The sequence below is a fragment of the Acomys russatus genome, chromosome 2 (genome assembly GCF_903995435.1).
Source record: "Acomys russatus chromosome 2, mAcoRus1.1, whole genome shotgun sequence".
NCBI lineage: Eukaryota > Metazoa > Chordata > Mammalia > Rodentia > Muridae > Acomys > Acomys russatus.
Window position 1 is genome coordinate 21,378,603 of NC_067138.1, and position 19,539 is coordinate 21,398,141.

Here is a 19,539-nt window from a genome sequence, read left to right on the forward strand (position 1 = left end):
CTTATCATAACAATGCTTAATCATCAGGATTTTGTCCAGAAGATTGTTCATTATCTATTCTGTCCATGCCTTTTTCCTCTTCCATACATTCCTTAACGGTAAACTAAACAGTTTGGCATGCCACCCACAATTGTGATATGCTATTTTCTGGTATATTTCCAAATCCACTTATTAGATATTAAAAAGCAGAGTGACAGAGATTCAGGAGCTCTTGGAATGAAGGGTAGTATAACTATGTACCATGCAAAGATCATTTGAAAGACGAAATGGCCTTAACAGTTGTGGATCTAATGGTAAAGTCATTCTGTGGAAGACAGGTGAAAATGGACTGAAACACAAAGAATACTGGAAGGGCTCAAAGCTGGGAGCAAGAAAGATAGGATTTCTTTTTACCACATTTTCAAAGAAAAGATTTTAAAGAGTTTTATAATTTATATAATATCTTTTCATTATATAAATATGATAGAAAAAACAAAAGCAATTGTCATATTACAAAACACAACATTAGGGATATTTTCCTAATCATTTATATTCAATAAATATGAATTTTTATGTTTGTGCCTATATTTTACATAACATAAATTAGTTTATATTTAACATTTCATCCTATGACTTGATCTCTTTTTATAAAAATACTGGAAAAAATCTTTACATCAAAATCAGGATGTATGTGTGTATTTGTGTGTTTATGTATTCAAATATATAAGTGTTCTTGTTTTGTTTTGTTTTGTTTTCAAGACAGGGTTTCTATGTGTAGCCTTGGCTGTCCTTGACTCGCTTTGTAGACTAGGCTGGCCTCAAACTCACAGCGATCCATCTGTTTCTGTCTCCCGAGTGCTGAGATTAAAGGCATGCGCCACCACCACTCGACTGAATGTTCATTTATATATCTGATGCTTCTTAATAGAATCAAAGTTCTCTAGTATGTAAATTTATAAATTTAAAATTAACTTTTGTTGTTGGAAACTAGATTGTTTCTACTTTTATATGCTTTCCACATTTGCTATAAAAACTTTCTCGTGTTTTGTAGTATAACTTTTCATATTTCATTTAAAACATATGGAGAAGAATGGACTATTATGATAGCTATATAAAATGCATTGAAAAGATTTTCTTCAAGTGATTTCCTAATATGGAATTCACATGTCAATGAGTAGCTAGGGCAGAACAAAACCAAAGGAAAACCATGGGAGACTCCAGCTGCTGAGAGGCCCCCTTTTCCAGGGTCCACAGTGACTCTGAATAGCCACATGTAAGGGGTACTGAGAAAAGAGTGCACCCGTGGGTGAAGAGAGGGGTAGAATATTTCAAAGTTTTTTCTAATTTGACATTTTGCAACTCGGAGGATATGAAAGGGAAACACAACTCATTTGCTTCTTTCTGACATATGTCAAGAAAAGATAATTCTGAACTTTATTTTATATTTTAAAATGTCTGCTGTACAGTTTTTGCACACCAGAAAGCACACACTTCACAGAATGTAGTGTTTGCTGTTCTGAAACTCCAGGAGGTAATCAATGGCAACACGGAGTCTAGCACAGTTGGGAAGTGTGGTTTCATCTCATACCCATCTAGATTCTAAAGTTAGATTCTAGAAGTTATTTGTTCAAGGACAAAGAGCAGAGGAAGTAGAAGGGAAGGGAAGAAGGAAGACGACTTGACACAAACGTTCTTTCTCATGCAATCCTAAGCAGTGTGTATTTTAAGCAATCTGAGCTATGAGCATTCAGAGAATAACTACAATTACCTGTCATTGGTATTAAATGCCCTGAGCAAACATACCAGAGTAGGCCAGGGTAGGACAAGAAGAACATGGGACACAAAGAAGATCAGCAGAACCTGTACAATGGAAAGAAAAAGAGGTAATACACTAGATCTAGACAAAAATTAAAAATTTCTGTTAGCTTATCCTGTTCCTCAAGAAAATTAATTACAATTAATATCAAACTTGCACCTACAGTATGTACAGAATGACAGCGGCATTTTACATTTAACACTGTATAGTTTATCATTCTGTAGCCCAGTCACTTTCAATTTTAAAGTTTTTTTAAATCAAATATAGAGGAAAATAGCTCTCTTGGTCATATCCTGGGGAAGACCCCCATCTAGATTGCAGTCAGTGGTTGAGCCTTAGTGTGAGTTAGACAAGGTAAACTGAATAGCCATGTAAACTATATTATGATGCTATAAAATATAGAAAATTTTATTGTCCTAAAGCTGGAGATTTACATATGGTAGTGCACATGAAATAACAAACCATATTTATAACAGGGGCCTCACAATATTACAAGCAATGGCATTTCCCTAAACAAGTCATGAGGCAGAAAGGGAGACTGGTTTGTTCTCTAAAGAAAGGGGAGAATAATGACTACTAGGATGGTGGGACATGATTGTCTTATTCCAAAAAAAAGTGAAAAAAGGAAATGAAGAAAAATCAGAAAATATAAAGCTGTGAAGGAAGACATGTTTTAAAGAGGAAGAAAGTGGGGAAGAGTACAAAAGAATCCTTGGCAGCTCTAGGAACACCAGTCCTGAGTGTTATGATAGATGATCTACGATTTTGTTTATTGCCCAAGGGTTTTGGACAACATTATACTATGTCTGCTCTTTAAAGGGTCAAAATGCACAACTGTCTATTAAAAAGACTTATAAATGGGACAGTAAAAGGAATTAACTTGACAGTCATCAAAACTACTCAAAAACTTTTTTTCTTCATGGAGCATTCATTGTAGAGGATTCCATTAAGGGCTCTCATGAGAGGTCAATGGCTAAAGTATTTGCTGTGCAACCATGAGCACCAGAATTTGGATTCTCAGCACCCATGTTAAAGGCAAATGGATGCAATGGCTCACCTTTATCATCCTAGCCCACTGTATATGACATAATGACAGGGGATTCCTGGAACAAGCTGGCATTTAAAATTGGCTAAATCCGTGACCTCTGGATTTGAATGTGAGGTCTTGTCTCAATAAAAAGGTGGAGAGGACTGAAAAAGATGTTATTCTTGGGCTTCCATATGCAGATTCATATGTGCACACATATCCATACATATATGTGCATCCCTACACATTAAAACACACATACTCACTAGATATATTTATAAGTGGAATAAAAAAATTTATTAAGTATCTGCTTCAACTAGAGTGCAGAAGACATTGACTATTCAGTCATTTTTACATAATTCATCAGTGAACTTGCAAAAGCATGATTTATGCTTTCAATAGACTAGGATCCAAATCGTATCATAAGTAGGTTAACATTTCTCATCATTTGCAAGAAGCAAAGCAGCCCTGGAGTATCAGCAAGGAATGAACATTTAGCATTTTCATGGTTTTTAAATTCAATTGACTTGGAGAGATATAAAAGACATGAAAACAGTACTGAAGTGTAGGAGAAGTGGAGAGTGGGAAATGGTGGAGAATGTGATATATTTTTAGACGGCTTCCATGTTATAGAGTTTGGATGAATTCTTATTCTTTCCATGCTTGAATACGCACTAGAGCTTGAAGATATTAAAGGTACTGAGAAGTAACCACATAATCTCTCATTAAGTTTATTAACTAGACATGCTAGTTTTTAAGGCACAGGCAGCTAATAAGCAAATACTTAATGAGTATTTATAATGTAACGTAGGAGAATGAAGACTGAGTTTTTTTAGTAGACTAACTCTTTAATTAGATAAAAGCAATGGTCAAGGCAAAAAATTGTCTATTAATGGTACAAATTAAAAAACATCATTTTAATTGCTAACAATGGATAATATTCTGTGTCCTAGTATGAAAGAGGATGTCACTTTTAATTTATGCCTCAGAATAACACAGAAAAGCCATGTCTTTGGTTTGAACAATGTTTAATTATACTAAAGATGATATACAGTTCTAAGCTATTTAGTCAACATTTCAAAACAAGTCATTTTGAAGGAATTTGGCAGTATGTTTTGAACAGTTGTTCTACTTTTAATAGCTGACTATGAGACTGAAGACATGCCTGATGTAATTACTAAGTAATATTTATTTTATTCTGTCAAATATCTAATTTTTATGTTTATCATATATGCCTCCCTTAATTTTCTGGATGACTTTCCTCATAGATAATAATTTGGAACACAATGTAAACATAATGAAATCAAGTTGGAGTTTCTATTAAAACCAGATTTCTTGCCCAAATGTATTAGTGTCTCTGTGCCTTTCTCTCCTTATTTTCTTGTGTTTTTCCTATGCTACACAATGCATTGTGGAATGATCCTTCCCATTATGCTATGCATATGCACATTTGTTCACAGTATAGTTTTTTAGCTTCTATTATAATTTGAATGTTAGATGCCCTTTATAAGGGATGGTTGGCATAGTTTTGAGAGTTTCTAGAACCTTGGAGAGCAGAGGCCAATGAGAGGAAGTCCGTCACTGGACATAGTTCTTGAGGTTTTATGGTCTCAGTCCACTTCCTGTATTGTCTCTGCTTCCTGGACTGTGGTAAAGTGAGGAGTCCCAGTCCTATACTCACATCACAGCACAGTGAGTTCCATGATGCCTTCACTTACGTAATGAACTGCACCCTCCCACACCATTAGATAAAATAATTGCCTCCTTTAAGTTGGTTCTTATCAGGTATTTTGTCACAGCAGTGAGAAAAGTAACAAATATAGCTGTCATAGATGTAGAGACATTCCTAAGTAGAGCACACAGCCTTAGATTAGGCTAGAGTGTACATTGTAATTCAAATATTCTTGTGAAGTGAATATTTTTAAAAGGTTAGTTTATAAAATCAAAGTAATAATACACATTATCTTGGTTGCTTTTTTTTATTATATACAATTTATTTAATAGCTTAAGATCATTCAAAATACAATGCTAGAGCATTGTGCAGTTGAACAAGCCACGTTTGTCATGAGGTACCTCTGTTCATGTGATATGGGTGGTACCCCACTACTTCTAGTGGTTTCTGAAATTAAAGCCTAAGCATTGCTAGTACCTGCTCTTCTGCACCATCAGTGCAGACAATCCCTGCATGTTTCACCTTTCTAACACTACCCCCACCCAAATATACACACATCGGGTTTAAAAAGACACACCGAACATCTCATCTCTATCAACTTAAAACGTCTATCTAGACCTAAAAACATCCTAACCCCTAAACAAGTAAGCTTAATTGTAAAACTAAACTATCTGGTCTTCAACTCCATTAGAGACTTGGGAAGGAATAAAATTAGTTACCCGAGTAAACAGGAAATGCAGGTTAGCAGCGTCCAAAGTGTAAAAAAAAAAAAAAAACAAAATGACAGAGACAGTTTGCTGGCTGCACAGTCACCCAAACTCTCTATAACGTTGGAGCATCAACTTTAGCCTTCTGGCCCAGTATATCTGACAGACGTATTTGTGGGACAGAAACTATTGAGGAGGTGGTTACCCTGTCTTAGCAGAGTTTAGCCTCACCAAGATAGGAAATATGTTTTCTTCAAGGCTACCAAATAAAAATAGCCAAACCACTGTGAATGTAACATTAATATAACTCCTGATTGTTTTGTGGTTCTTCTTACTGTGTGTAGTTTATTTTATATGCGTTTAATAATATAAGTGTATATGTAAAAAATTTAAAATATTTTCAAAAACACACCTAATAGATACTTACACACAATCACTCTACAGTAATGCTCGTTACTAAATTAAGATGTAATGACCTTGTTAATCCACTCTAAATCTTTCTAAGATGGAGTAGCGCATCAGCAACAGGTGGCCAAATACATGAGACAACATTAATGTAATATAGAAATTGGAGGCATTTACTGATTACAGCTTCACATAGATGTGCACAATGAGGGACTAGCAATTCATTTTCAAGCCCAACAACTCAAGTTCACATGTGGTAAGTGATGCCTAAATCCTTTTTATTTTATTTTATTTCTGTGATAAGACGCTGTGACCAAAGGCAAAATTGAAATGCAAACATTGAACCTGGGGCTTAAAGTTCCTGAGGTTAGTAGAGTCCATGGCCACCACTGGGGAGGGGCATAGCAACCAGGTGGAGAGGCACTGGAGCAGTTGCTGACAGCTTATATCTGATTGAGAGGATAGAGAAGGAGTGAGGCAGGAGTGCTAATCATGGAATGATGTGGGCATTTGGAACCTCAAAGACCACGCCCAGTGACACACCTTCTACAACAAGGCTACACTTCCAAATCCTTCCCAAATGGTTCCTCAGACTAGGGACTAATTAATCAAACATAGAAACCAATACATGTCATTCCCAGTTAAACCACCACACTGATCACATTTCCAGAATGATTATAAAATATCTTACATTGCATATAAAAACTAAGGTTCAATACATGTTGGTTTTCTTTCTTTTCTCACCTTTTTAAAAGGTGTTTTTGGGGGGTTTTGTTTTCTTAAGACCTTAAAATGTCAAATACTCTAAAGTGTACTGACATGCTTTAGTGTTAAAAAGACTCTACAAATACACTAGGTGGTTCTATTTTATGCTAGGGTATAGGGGAGTTTTCAAATTTATTGTTAAATAAGAATTCTTTCAGAACATTTGATGACTTATTCAAAATTATAGATGTCTTAAGCTCTGTTTTTAGGTTTCTTCCTTAAACCTTATCTTGTTCCTGTCTATAGCCCTGGCCTCTATAGTCACCCCCAAGTTAAGCACACCGAGGACTTGCAGCTGGTATCTGCAAATGAGAGAGCACACACAGCATTGGTCTCTCTAGGCCTAGGTTACCTTAGTCAGTGTAATTTCTAGTTCATCTATTTCTTACAGATTTCGCCTTTATTTACTGTTGTATACAATTATATTGTGCATCTGTACCACAGCTCCATTACCCATTCTTCAGATGGAAATCGAGCTGGTCTCATTTTGTAGCTATGGTGAAAAGAGTAGCAGTGAACATGGATATGCAACGTGTCTAATAGGATATGGGGTCATTTGTGTATATGCTCAGGAGTGGTAGGCATTGGGTGACATGGAAGTTTTACTGTTAGCTTTTGAAGGGCCTCCACACTTGTTTTCATAGTGGCTACATCAGTTTCCATTCACACCAACAATGAATAATGACAGTTAATTCCTCTCATGCTCATATGATGTGTTGTCATTTATTATTTTTTTTAGTAGAAGCTATTTTGACTAGGGTAAGTGCCATCAAACTGGAATAGGAGAACCCTTATTCTGGAGCTAGAACTGGTTAAGTGGAAGAGGTATACGAGTTTATGACAGAGAGGGATGACCAACACTAAAGATGTTTGGAAAACAATAAGAAAATCTACTGGTTACTATCCTCTCGGAGGCTCATAAGTTCTTAAAAGCCACATAATAGTAGCAGATATACAATACTTCTCTACACATTGTTGGTCAGGAGTTCTGGAAGATACACTAAGCTGCCCACCAGAGCTTGATGATAAAGCCATCTAGCTGAAGATATGGCACTCTGGGCAAAATATGCAGAAATCAAATAGAAACTGACCTTGAAACTTCCTCCCTCCAGGCTAACTTTAATAATGCCAGAAGATTCATCAACAGCCTTACCTGGTCAAAGTGCCAAGAGTCAATTACAGTGGAATTCATGACCCTAAATGGAATGCTTATAGCAATTCCCCCACCAAGGCTCAGGGAACATTATAAAAAAAAGAACAGAAATATGGAGAGGGTAAAGTATAGGGAAGTATGCTACAATAAACACTTTTTTTTGCATGTAGCAGGGCTGTTATATTCATGAAGTCACTGCAGTTGTGGTTGCACACATAAGACTTGAGCAAGATTGGACTTATCAATATTTCAACATGGCATGGGAGGGGCTCATGAGGACCCACCCTTCCCTGAGGACACTTTGATAGTTAGTGCTTGCTGTAGGACGTGCTGCCACTTTTATAAACGGTATAGCTGTGGATAAATTTCTGTGCTACAACAAATAGCATACAAACCATGATCATTAAAACTAACCTAACTAAAGTCAGACACACACACACACACACACACACACACACACACACACACACACCATGAAAATAACTTGGAGACTTGGAAGAAGAAGAAGGGTTTCACAGGAAGAGGACAGGGCAATGAGAGAGGCTATGGTGGTTTGAATGGAAATGACTTTCATAGACTCAGATATTTGAATATGTGGTCTTTGGTCAACAGACCAGTTGAGAAAGGACTGGAGGAGGCATGTCACTGAGGGCAGGCTTTGAGGTCTCAAAAGCACACACCATTCCAAGTTAGCTCTCTCTGCCTTGTGCTACTGGGCAAAGGTGTCAAATAGCCTTCACCTGCTGTTCCAGTGCCATGTCTGCCTACATGCTGCCATGCTTCCCACAATGATAGTCATGGCTTCTGACCCTCTGACCCTCTAAGTACCAAAAAATCAACCCCTCTTTTTATGGGAAGTTTCCTAATTTATTTATGTTGGTTAGTTTTACATCAATTAGACACACGTTAGAGTTACTAGAGAGGAGGGAGCCTCAATTGATAGAATGCCTCCATAAGATCAGCCTATAGACAGGTCTGTAGGGTATTTTCTTAATTAGTGTCTGATATGAGAGGGCCAGATCACTGTGAATGTGCCCACCCTTAGGCAGGTGGTAATAGATTCTATAACAAAGCAATCTGAGCAAGCCATGGAGAGAAAGCAAACAAGAAACCCTTCTGTGGTCTCTGTGCCTCCAGGATCTTGCCCTGTTTGAGTTCCTGTCAAAACTTCCTTCAATAATAAACAGTGATATGGAATTATAAGGCAAATAGATCTTTTCTTCCTCAACTTACTCTTTGGTCACAGTGTTCATGCTAACAGTAGAAATCCTAAGACAGTCACGTGTCTTATAAAAAACACACTTACAAAAGTAGCTGAAACGTCTGTAATGAGAATAAAAATATTCAATTTCATCACATCTCCCATCTATTGAAATCTACATGCATGGTCCCTTATTAGTTCCATGAATTCTATGGGTACTTTCCAATGTAAACGCTTATCTAAAGAGTGAAAGCTATCATAAAAACGTATGAGAGAGAACATGTGACATTTGTTTTTGTGGGTCTGGGCTATCTCACTGAGAATGATTATTTTCATTTATACCTGGAAATTTTGTAATTTCATTTTTTTATGGCTGAATAATATTACATTGTATGAATACCCTACATTTTTTTTTGTTATCCTTCCATCAGTTGATGGACATCTAGGCTATTTCCATTTCCAACCTATTGAAAATAGAACAGCAGTGAGTACACTGGGTGAGTACCTCTGTAGTAGAATGCCTAGTCCTTTGGGAATATGTCTTAAAGTGGTGTGGCTGGATCATATGGTCAACCTAGATCTAGCTTTTTTACTAGCAACCACATTGATGTAAATAATTTTAATAGACTTATCTGTTAAAAGTGAATACAAAATTTCTTAAAAGTTAAAGAAAGAAAGAGCATTTACACCAACACTAACCAATGCCAGGTGATGTGAAAATTAATGCAAACTTATTGCTAAGAATAAGTAGTTGTATTTCCTAAAAATTCAAATTTATCAGAAAAGTGTACTTCTAAAATTGTGTAAAATGAATAACAAGGAAATTTAAAAATCAAATCAAAAGTTAACATACATGAAAGAGAACAAATCCATATCCACACTAGGAGTTTTTAAACATATATTTCATAGTGATGAATACAATACTGCCTGCCCGAATAGTCGACAATGACATGGAATATATGCCCATCAAAATAGCCAACACCACACAGTAGACATATCAAGAAAACTATTGCTAATGACAGAACTGATTTTTCTCATTGCTGTTCAGGAATGTGTTGCTTCTAAACAATTTTCTCATGCTAGTCATATCCTGGATCACCTGTGCAGTATCAACACATCTCAAATGATTTAAAGCAGACACATAAAATAAAAGCAATATGAAAACAGAATTAGACAAACAAGAAACACTTCCCTTTAAGCCATGGGTCTTAAATGAAGAAGGGCTGAAAAAGAGCAAGGCCAGCCTCTACTGTCAGAACCATCTGTTTCCAGGTGTATGTTTTGTCATTGGTGCCCAGCTTTCCACCAGAAATTTCTGCCTCGTGGTCTGTCTATCTGTGGAGCTCTCAGTCCTTCTACTGTCATGTAAGATTGCAGTAATGAGGCTCAGTCATGAATAGAGGAAAGCAAGGCCTTCACTCTGCTGGGTCCTTGGTACCTGTGTTAATTTAGTTTGCCTCTCAATTGAAAGACCTTAGGGAAGTTAGTTTAGACAGATTTCCTTAGTTCTGTCTCATTTGTTTTCTTGAATATATGTAAAAATAATGAAGAGCTATTAATTTCAATATATAGACTGGTGACAGCATTATTATACTTTGAAATGGTTTCTAATTTTGTACACCTGATTTGATTCATTAGAGCATGGTTTATAATTCTTAGGTATTAAATTGCTAGCCTTGATGGAGGGATAGCAGCCCCCAAAGATATTTTAAGTTGGTGAGGGGAGAATTTTATTTTTGTGAAATTTCAACAAACGATGTTAAATGACTCTATGTCTGAGGAAAATCTATATGTGGTGCAGAATGTTTCTGTCAGAATTCAGTTGCATAGGAAACGAGAGTCAGTGCCACAGCCAGTGCTCCAAAGATTGTGTGACTTGTGGGAGCGGGCTGACTCTATGTCTGAGGAAAATCTATATGTGGTGCAGAATGTTTCTGTCAGAATTCAGTTGCATAGGAAACTAGAGTCAGTGCCACAGCCAATGCTCCAAAGATTGTGTGAATGCTTCTATATGACTTGTGGGAGAGGGCAAAGCTTTCACAAACTGTCGAATGACATTCCATATAGAAATCACTTACCAGGGGCCAGAGAGATAGCTCAGCAGTCAAGCGTGGATATAGCTCTTGCAGAGAACCTAAGTTTGGCTCCCAGCACCTGAACCAAGTGGCTCATAGCTGCCTTTAACTGCAGCTCTAGGGGTTCTCATGCCTTTTTCTGGCCTCAACAGGTCTGTGTCATACACATAGGCACACATACACAAATACATATACACATAAACTTTAAAAAAAAATAGTAGCACATTTTAATAATTCAACCATGTTCAAAAGTAAAGAACAAAAATATTTTAAGCTGCTAGAAAGTCAAGAACATTGTAAGGCTATTTCTCTGAATTCTTTTTGTTAAGTGAGTGATTTTTAAACTATTATTTTTTTATTAATTTATTCTTGTTACATCTCAATGGTTATCCCATCCCTTGTATCCTCCCATTCTTCCCTCCCTCCCATTTTCCCTTTATTCCCCTCCCCTATGACTGTTCCTGAGGGGGACTTCTTCCCCCTGTATATGCTCATAGGGTATCAAGTCTCTTCTTGGTATCCTGCTATCCTTCCTGTGAGTGCCACCAGGTCTCCCCCTCCAGGGGACATTGTCAAATGTGAGGCACCATTTAATTAATTTATTCAGATTATAACTCAATTATCCCATCAGTTGTATCCTTCCATTCCTCCCTCCCTCCTGTTCTCACCCTATCCCCTCCCCTAGGTTTATGACCAAAGGGGACCTCCTCCCCCACTATATGGTCATTGGCTATCAAGTCTCATCTTGGTAGCCTGCTTATTCTTTCTTTGAGTGCCATCAGGCCTCCCCACCAAGGGGAGGTGGTCAAATATGAGGAACCAGAGTTCATGTCAGAGTCAGGCCCTGCTCTCCATATAATTGTGAAGAATGTTCTGTCCATTTGGTAGATCAGAGTAGAGGTTCGATGTTTACTACTTATATTGTCCTTGGTTAGTGCCCAGGGGGGTCTTCTCTGAATTCTTAAATGTAATATCATACAGAAAAATACAAAGTACTAGGTAGTTCAGTGATACAAACAATGCCACGAAGCTCATTAATCACCACTCATGTTGATAAATAGAACACTCTCAACCAAACATGAAAGTATTATGCTATAGTCGTACATGGTTTTAACTCCTTAGTTTTTTCCAAGATCATCACTAGCAATTTAAAACCTAAGAATTATAAACTGTGCTTTAATGAATCAAATTCGATGTACAAAATGTAAAAAGTAGTTTCCTAGATGTTTCTGTGTAGTACAATAGAAACATGTTTGTACTCTGTTAGTTTGTATTTTCCTACAGGACACATTTTGTTCTCCCTCCTGATCTAAACAGAGAAGGTTGCAATTTTGCATTGTGTAGTTTGCTAAAGGGATTTTTTTTAGATTAACAAATTTACCTTACATTTAAAGTAAACCGAGTCTTTTAATATAATTCGTTTATTGGTTAAAATTCTACCCATCTATAAATTTAAACAACACGTTCACCGTGAAGACCCCTCTAAGCCAGTGTTCCTGCAATCCACTCTGAGTGATAGGTCTGTCTTTTAACCACCTTAATGTGTTTGTCTCAAGAAATGGTGTAACCAATTGTAAGATGTGTATCTATATCTGTGCACAGCAGTAGAGAGAAGAGAAAGTCGATTTCTTGACTTATCTCTGCATCTGCAGTCCACAAAGCCCAGCACGTGGAAGCCACTCAGTATGCATATGTATCCTTTTAAGGTCCATAGAGGGGGCTGTCCCAAGCTGATAATCTGGCCTGTATGGCTCGTGAGATTTATGTTGGAAGATCTTAACTGTTTCTAATTTGAGACAAACATGTCCAAGACTGTATGATTTGTGAAAGTGTAGCCAGTTAGTGCAGCCAAAAGAGCCACAGAGAATTCTGAAACAGTTCAGCTGCTGTGAATACACTCAAGTCTTTTCAATAACAAAAAAGGCAAGGATAAAATCCAAAGCACCAGGGATAAACTTTGCTTCCAAGCAGCCAATTCCTCACATTCGTGAAGATGTACTCCATCTGATATCAAAGTCTGTCCCAAAGTATACTCATCAAGGCTTGAGAATGAACTAAGGTTTCCCTGTTCATTTTATTGTCACTATTTTGTAGTTTAAGGCCACACCTAATGCAAAGATAAGAATATTCCAAGACAAACAAACATGTTTGGTAAAAGGATTAAAGGCATATGTTATTCATTTATAACTTTGATTTCTTAAAAAAAAATATTGCATGATGTAGCTCCTATTTTTAGTTTAGGGAATTCAACTCCATGAACAAATCTAGCCCAAAGAATTTGCAAAATAGTGTTTCAGTCTTCTTGTTTAAATACACCCTTTCTGATGAGTCTAACAGCTGCTCTTTGTGACCTAGAGTTTTAAATAAGGGAAGCATGTAGTTTACAACTTGTAAACCTATAGCTTGCTGAGCAATGTGACACATTGGTTCTGCTATACTTAAGACAAGTGTATTTGGTGAAATTTAGATTTTATATTATTAAAAGTTACCTTTAATTTTTCCAGGCCCTTAAGAATTAATTTAACATTTTATAATTTTTATAATTTGAGCATCCCACTACAGACCTAGGGAGGATTTCCACAAAAGACTATTACATGAGTCATTCACAGGCATTTGCCCACTATAAATTGTAAAATCTTTTTCATAACCAAAATAGTCCTCACCATTAAGTTTGTAGTAGACACTTCCAATTTGACACTGGAATTGATTGCTTTTAACAGCTAACTGTAACTACTAAAAATTATTTTTATACTGATGAAAGATCAATCTTAAAATGTTTATTATAAGCCACACATGGGGTGGTTCAGACCTCTAATCCCAACACTTGGTAGGCAGAGGCAGTTGGATTTCTTTGAGTTAGAGGCCAGCCTGGTCTACAAAGAGAATGCAGGACAGCCAAGGCTGCCCAGAGAAACCCTGTCTCGAAAAGAAAGTTCTTATAGTTATATGTCTGCTGTGTCAAACATAGAAAATGTACTGTCTGACGTGATTCAGATTATCTAAGCTATGTAGGAAAAGCCTTGTTTTCTAAAGAACATAGAAAGTTTAAAGCAAAAAAAAAAAGTGAATCAAATTATTACTACAATTTATATAATAGTAAAAGAACAGCTACTCCTGTTTGCTGTCAAGTTTTGGCTGTTTTCCCTGTGACAGCTCATCTTCGTCGTTACCACATTTTGGTTTTAATACTTTTCCTACTATTCTTGTTTATTACTTTTGTTGTGATAGTCTTAGCTTCTTTGCAGCATGTAAGTCTTTTCACTTAAAAATGTTCATAGCATGAAGATAACTAACATGATCCTTAAATTACCACAAAACACCAAAGCCTTATGTCCTCTGACTCTTGTGACATGGATAATATAATATCTAATCCTGACTTTGATGACACAACTCTAATATTATAGTAATCCCAAAAGTTCTGAGTTTCTTGATGTTTTCACACCTGTCTGACCTAATTTATCATCGAGTAGTTCTTCTTCTTAGGTCTCAGACCATTCACTACCCTCACACACATTTCTTCTACCACTTTCTGTATTATCCCCACCCATTAGTACTTTATTTTGGACATGGTGATGTAATCGTCTGTGGATCTCCAACATCCATACCTTATACGTACTTCAAAGCCAAATCTTGGGAAACTACCTAGAAAGAAAGAGCTTAGGTAAGTTAGGAGGAGGTTCTTCAAGGTCAAATGCCTAAACACAGATACAGATTCTGTGACTTCATTCTGTGCCCCACACACTTCTGATGTAAAGGGTCACAAACAGCCCTTGACAATGGGATTGAGGTAGGGGAGTTACAGCACCAGAACTGGCCAGAGAATCTTGGATCTGACCTTTTATGTGTTACTCTGTTAGAAAAGAGGTGAGAAGACAGTATTGGGGAGTCTCAACTTTCCCATTACTTGGTTGAGAGAGGTAATGTTGCAAAGGTTATATTTGATGGACGGCTCTTAAAAGCCAGAGCATCCATTCTTATAGAAGTGTAGGCTGAAATTATAGATGGCGTTCTTCAAAGGGGATTCATGCTCAATGTAATCAAGCAAACCTTGTATGTGTAGAACTAAGTAGTGACTTTAGTATGCAAGTATTTTAGAAGAATATCAGAAACATTTCCTCTATCCCAAAAATGGACAATATTTTAACCATTTAAGCCATCACACTGGTTGTATTTGGTCTGCACATTTACAAGTATACAGTTACTTTGCCCTTTTTGAAAATTGGTCTCCACATCAATGACTAAAAGTTGCAAACATAGTAATAAGTAGAATCTCCCCAAAGTTATTTTACTGCATTTTATTAAAAATTTATTTTTCTTTTTAATAGTTTCCTTTGAATCTGAGACTCAGACAGATACTGTTTGACTCTACACTCCATGGTGAATGGTCACATTCCTACTTCTGAGACTAAAAACATTAGGTCAAGAAAAGCAGATGGGTCACCAAAAGCCCTGAGTTATGCACAGTTTTCACTGCTCTCTATCAATACAATTCTCTCTGGCCTAGCAGTACCCACAAAAAATAAAGTAGCTTTACCATGGCAGAAACTGTGATCAGAACATCGTAGCAAGCTCAGAGGGTAGAATGGGTTTGGAATCCCTAAGTGCACATATTTAGAGAGTTATTAAGGTTTAACTTCTATGGAAGACACTCAGACAACACCACTTTGTGGTCTTCTATGTCTAACTTAAATTCATTCCATGAGAAAACACATGCATCTAGTACATTTATTAAAAATAAACAGAATTGGCCAGCCTGGTCTACAGAAAAAGTTAGAGGACAGCCAAAGCTACCCAGAGAAACCCTGTCTCGATACCTCTCCCTCAAATCTCAAGGATAATATTTGTGAATACCAGTCCCTGAAGCAGTTACAACAGTTGGAACAAAATCAAAAAAGGGAGGTCAGCTAAGAAAAGAAGAGGAGGAGAGATATGGGAGAGAGAGAGAGAGAGGAGAAAAGGAAGAAAGGGGAATGAAGGAAGGAAGGAAGAGAGATAGAAAGAGAAAGAAGAAAAAGACAGAAGGAAGAAAGGAAGGAAAGAGTAAATTTAATGAAACTGGTTTCCATAAGAAGCTGCATACATATGCAAAGCAGTACATCTTACTACAAAGCCCTAATATGGCTCTCTCTCACCTTTGCTTGACTTACAGACCCTGCATAATCAGAACTGTAAATGATTAATGTTTTCATGGCATATGATACCTTGTGGTGGTTTGTGTTACAAATGCTTGCCTTTCCATTGGCGGCACTATTTTGAGAGGACCTGGAAACTTTTGGAGATCTAGCTGAGCTGGCAGAAGATGGTCACTGGGAATGGGCAATTGAAGGTTTTATCTATCCTCTGGATCACACTGTATTCTCTGCATCCTGTCTGCAATGCTGTGAACAGCTGTTTTCTCTCACAGATGCTACAGCACATTAAAAGCTTAAGTTCTAACACTGCTCCAAGAGTTATAACTTGCTGTGGGTCTATATCATTTCCTCTATATATGTATTTCCCAAGCATATGGCATCCAGTTTACAGGGCTAAAACCCTGTAAACTCTGAGTAAAATAAAATAAACTTTTTACTCTCTTGAGGTATTTCCTTACAGATTTTTGATCACCATGGCACAAAAGTAAGTAGTGTGTTACATGTTATTATCTGTCTAGTTGGTACCTACGCCACTGAATAGAGCTAAAGTAGTCAATTCAAAAAATAATAGACCATGGCAGCGGGAATGCTCCACGGTTTGGAGGGACCAGGGTGCGGAGGACCTGCGTGCCCCTGCACATGGGAGGAGTGCAGATTTTCTCGGATCGGAGTGGCAGCGGCGGAGGCATCAGCAGCACCAGCACACCAGCATCAACAGCGGCAGTGGCTGAGGTTTGCAGCTCGGAGCCTTCCGATGGAGGCGATTGGTGTGGTGTCCGGTGAGAGTTGCTGCAGGAGAAGGGACTCTGGGCAGGATTTGGGTCGTGTGGTACCTTGGGACCCAGACTGGATTTGGCGGACAATTCGGCCACAGAGTCCCGGGTGCAGCTCAGTGCGAGTGCCGTGGAGACGTTGGCTCGACTCTGAGAGCAATTCTGCCTGAGGCACTAACTCAGTGCAGCCACAGCTCCCCTGCTGGGCTGAGCGCTCAGTTCCACCCATGGCACCAGCTCAGCTCAGCGGCAGCTCCCCTGCTATGGCACAGGCTGGGCTGAGCGCTCTGTTCCACCAGCAGCGCTAGTTCAGCGCAGCCGCAGTTCTCCTGCTGTGACGTGGGCTGGGCAGAGTGCTCAGCTCCTCCGGCTCTAAGACTCTGGTTGGACAGTGTGCAGTTTGAATCCAGAATTCCTGGCTGAGCTTGGCAGACAGTATGGGCCCTGAGTCAATAACTGACCACAGTACACACTTTGGGCCAAAAGCCCCTAGCTGGGCTTGGTGCGCAGTCCCAGCCCAAAATTCTGGCTGGACCCTGTGTGCATTTTGGGCCCAGAATCCCTAGGTGAGCTCAGCAGAAGGTTCAGGCCCTGAGAATCTAGCTGAGTTCGGCCCATGGTTTGGGCTCAGTGTTTCTGGCTGGACTTGGCAGGGGACACAGAAGGCTGTGGATACCTTGGCCTGACCCAAGGCACATTCAGAGACCCAGAATGATTGCAGGACCCACAACACAGGGGAGCTGAGGATCACTGGCTGTGAGAGTCCAAAACAACAGGGCTAGCCTCCTAACATCCACACGAGTGAAGCATCAGCGCTTCCAGCCTAGGGAAATCATGAAAAAACAAGTGAATATATCATCAGACTCCCTCCATCCAACTCTGGAAGCTACCTAACAAAAACAAAGATGGCAAGATGTCTAAAGGACAGCATAAAAGCATACGCAAAAAACCCCAAAACAACATGGCGTCTCCAGTTTCCAGCTATCCCAAAGAAAACAACCCAGAGAACTCAAATACAACAGAAATATAAGAAAATGACCTCAGATCCTTAGTAATGAGGATGATAATGGAGGAAACAAATAAAATTCGTAATCAAATGCAAGAAGACACAGCAAAACAGGTGAGACATACAAAAGAAGCACATAAAGTAGAACTGGAAAAAATTGCAGGAAAATGCAAACAGCCAGATGAAAGAAATAAATAAAACGGTTCAAGCTCTGAAGACCTATAAAGAGGCAATGGAAGAAACTCAGGAATATACAATCAGATGAAAGAAATCAAAAAATCAGTTCAAGATCTGAAAATGAAAACGGAGTCAATGATAAACACACAGACAGAAGAAAAACGAGAATGTGAGAGCTCAGAGAGGAAGGCAAGCAACACAGAGGTGAGCTTTTCAAAGAGAATCCAAGAGATGGAAGAATGAATCTCAGGTCTAGAAGATACAATCACAGATCTTGAAGCAACCATTAAAGATAATGCCAAATCTGGAAAACTCCTGACACAAAACATCCAAGAGATTAAGGACACCATGAAAAGAAGAAATCTGAGGATAATAGGCATTGAAGAAAGAGAAGATATCAGATTCCAAGGCCCAGAAAATATTATCAACAAATTCATAGAAGAAAATTTCCCCAATCTAAAGAAAGAGATGCCTATAAACATACAAGAGGCCTACAGAACACCAATTAGAATTGACTAGAAAAGAAAAACTGCCCATCACATAATAATCAAAACACAAAACATACAGAACAAAGAAAAAATATTAAAAACTGCAAGGGAAAAGGGCCAAATAACATTTAATGGCAAACCTATCAGAATTACACCCAACTTCTCAGCAGAGACCATAAAAGCCAGAAGGGCCTGGACAGAGATCCTGCAAACCCTAAGAGAACACAGATGCCAGGCCAGACTACTTTACCCAGCAAAATTATCAATAACCATTGATGGAGAAAACAAAATATTCCATGACAAAAACAAATTCAAACAGTACCTATCCACAAACCCAGCTTTACAGAAGGTACTAGAAGGAAAACTCCATCCCAAAGGGTCAAGCTACAACCAAAACTACTCAGGAAATAGATAACTATCCCATGGCAAAAACACAACTACACAAATGCTCGACTGGAACCAACATCAAAATTAAGACTCTTAACAGTCACTGGTCATTAATATCTCTCAACATCAATGGTCTCAATTCTCCAGTAAAAAGACACAGACTAACTGAATGGATGCATAAACAAGATCCAACATTCTTCTGCATTCAAGAAACACATCTCATCCATAATGATAAGCATTACCTCAGGGTAAAAGGTTGGAAAAAATATTCCAAGCAAATGGTCACAAGAAGCAAGCAGGCGTAGCCATTTTAATATCGAACAAAATAGACTTTCAACCAAAATTAATCAAAAGGGATGAGGAAGGACACTTCATACTCATCAAACGTAAAGTCAACCAAGATGACATCACAATTCTGAACATCTATGCTCCCAATACAAGGGCACCCACATTTGTAAAAGATCTGCTAAAAAGCTTAAACCACACATTGACCCCCACACAATAATAGTGGGAGGCTTCAACACCCCACTTTCACTGGGGGATAAGTCATTGAAACAGAAACTAAACCGAGAAATAACATCATTAACCAATGGCATGGGTCAAATGGATCTAACAGATATCTATAGAACCTTTCACCCAAACAAGAAAGAATATACCTTCTTCTCTGCACCCCATGGAACCTTCTCCAAAACTGATCACATCGTAGGTCACAAAGCAAGTCTCAATAGATACAAGAGGATTGAAATAATACCTTGTATCCTATCAGATCACCATGC

At 38.1% G+C, this 19,539-nt stretch overlaps 1 protein-coding gene across 6 annotated transcripts in view; it reads right to left on the bottom strand.

Annotated features, from left to right (window-relative positions):
- Positions 1-1,745: 1,745 nt before the first annotated feature.
- Positions 1,746-19,539, bottom strand: part of C2H8orf34 (chromosome 2 C8orf34 homolog) — a 426,915-nt gene continuing 409,121 nt past the window's right edge. For all 6 annotated transcript variants that reach the window (XM_051159058.1, XM_051159051.1, XM_051159035.1 and 3 more), the window contains one exon: positions 1,746-1,839. In XM_051159058.1, coding sequence (XP_051015015.1) covers positions 1,760-1,839 — 80 coding nt within the window. In that variant the 3' untranslated portion in view covers positions 1,746-1,759. The remainder of the gene's footprint in view (positions 1,840-19,539) is intronic.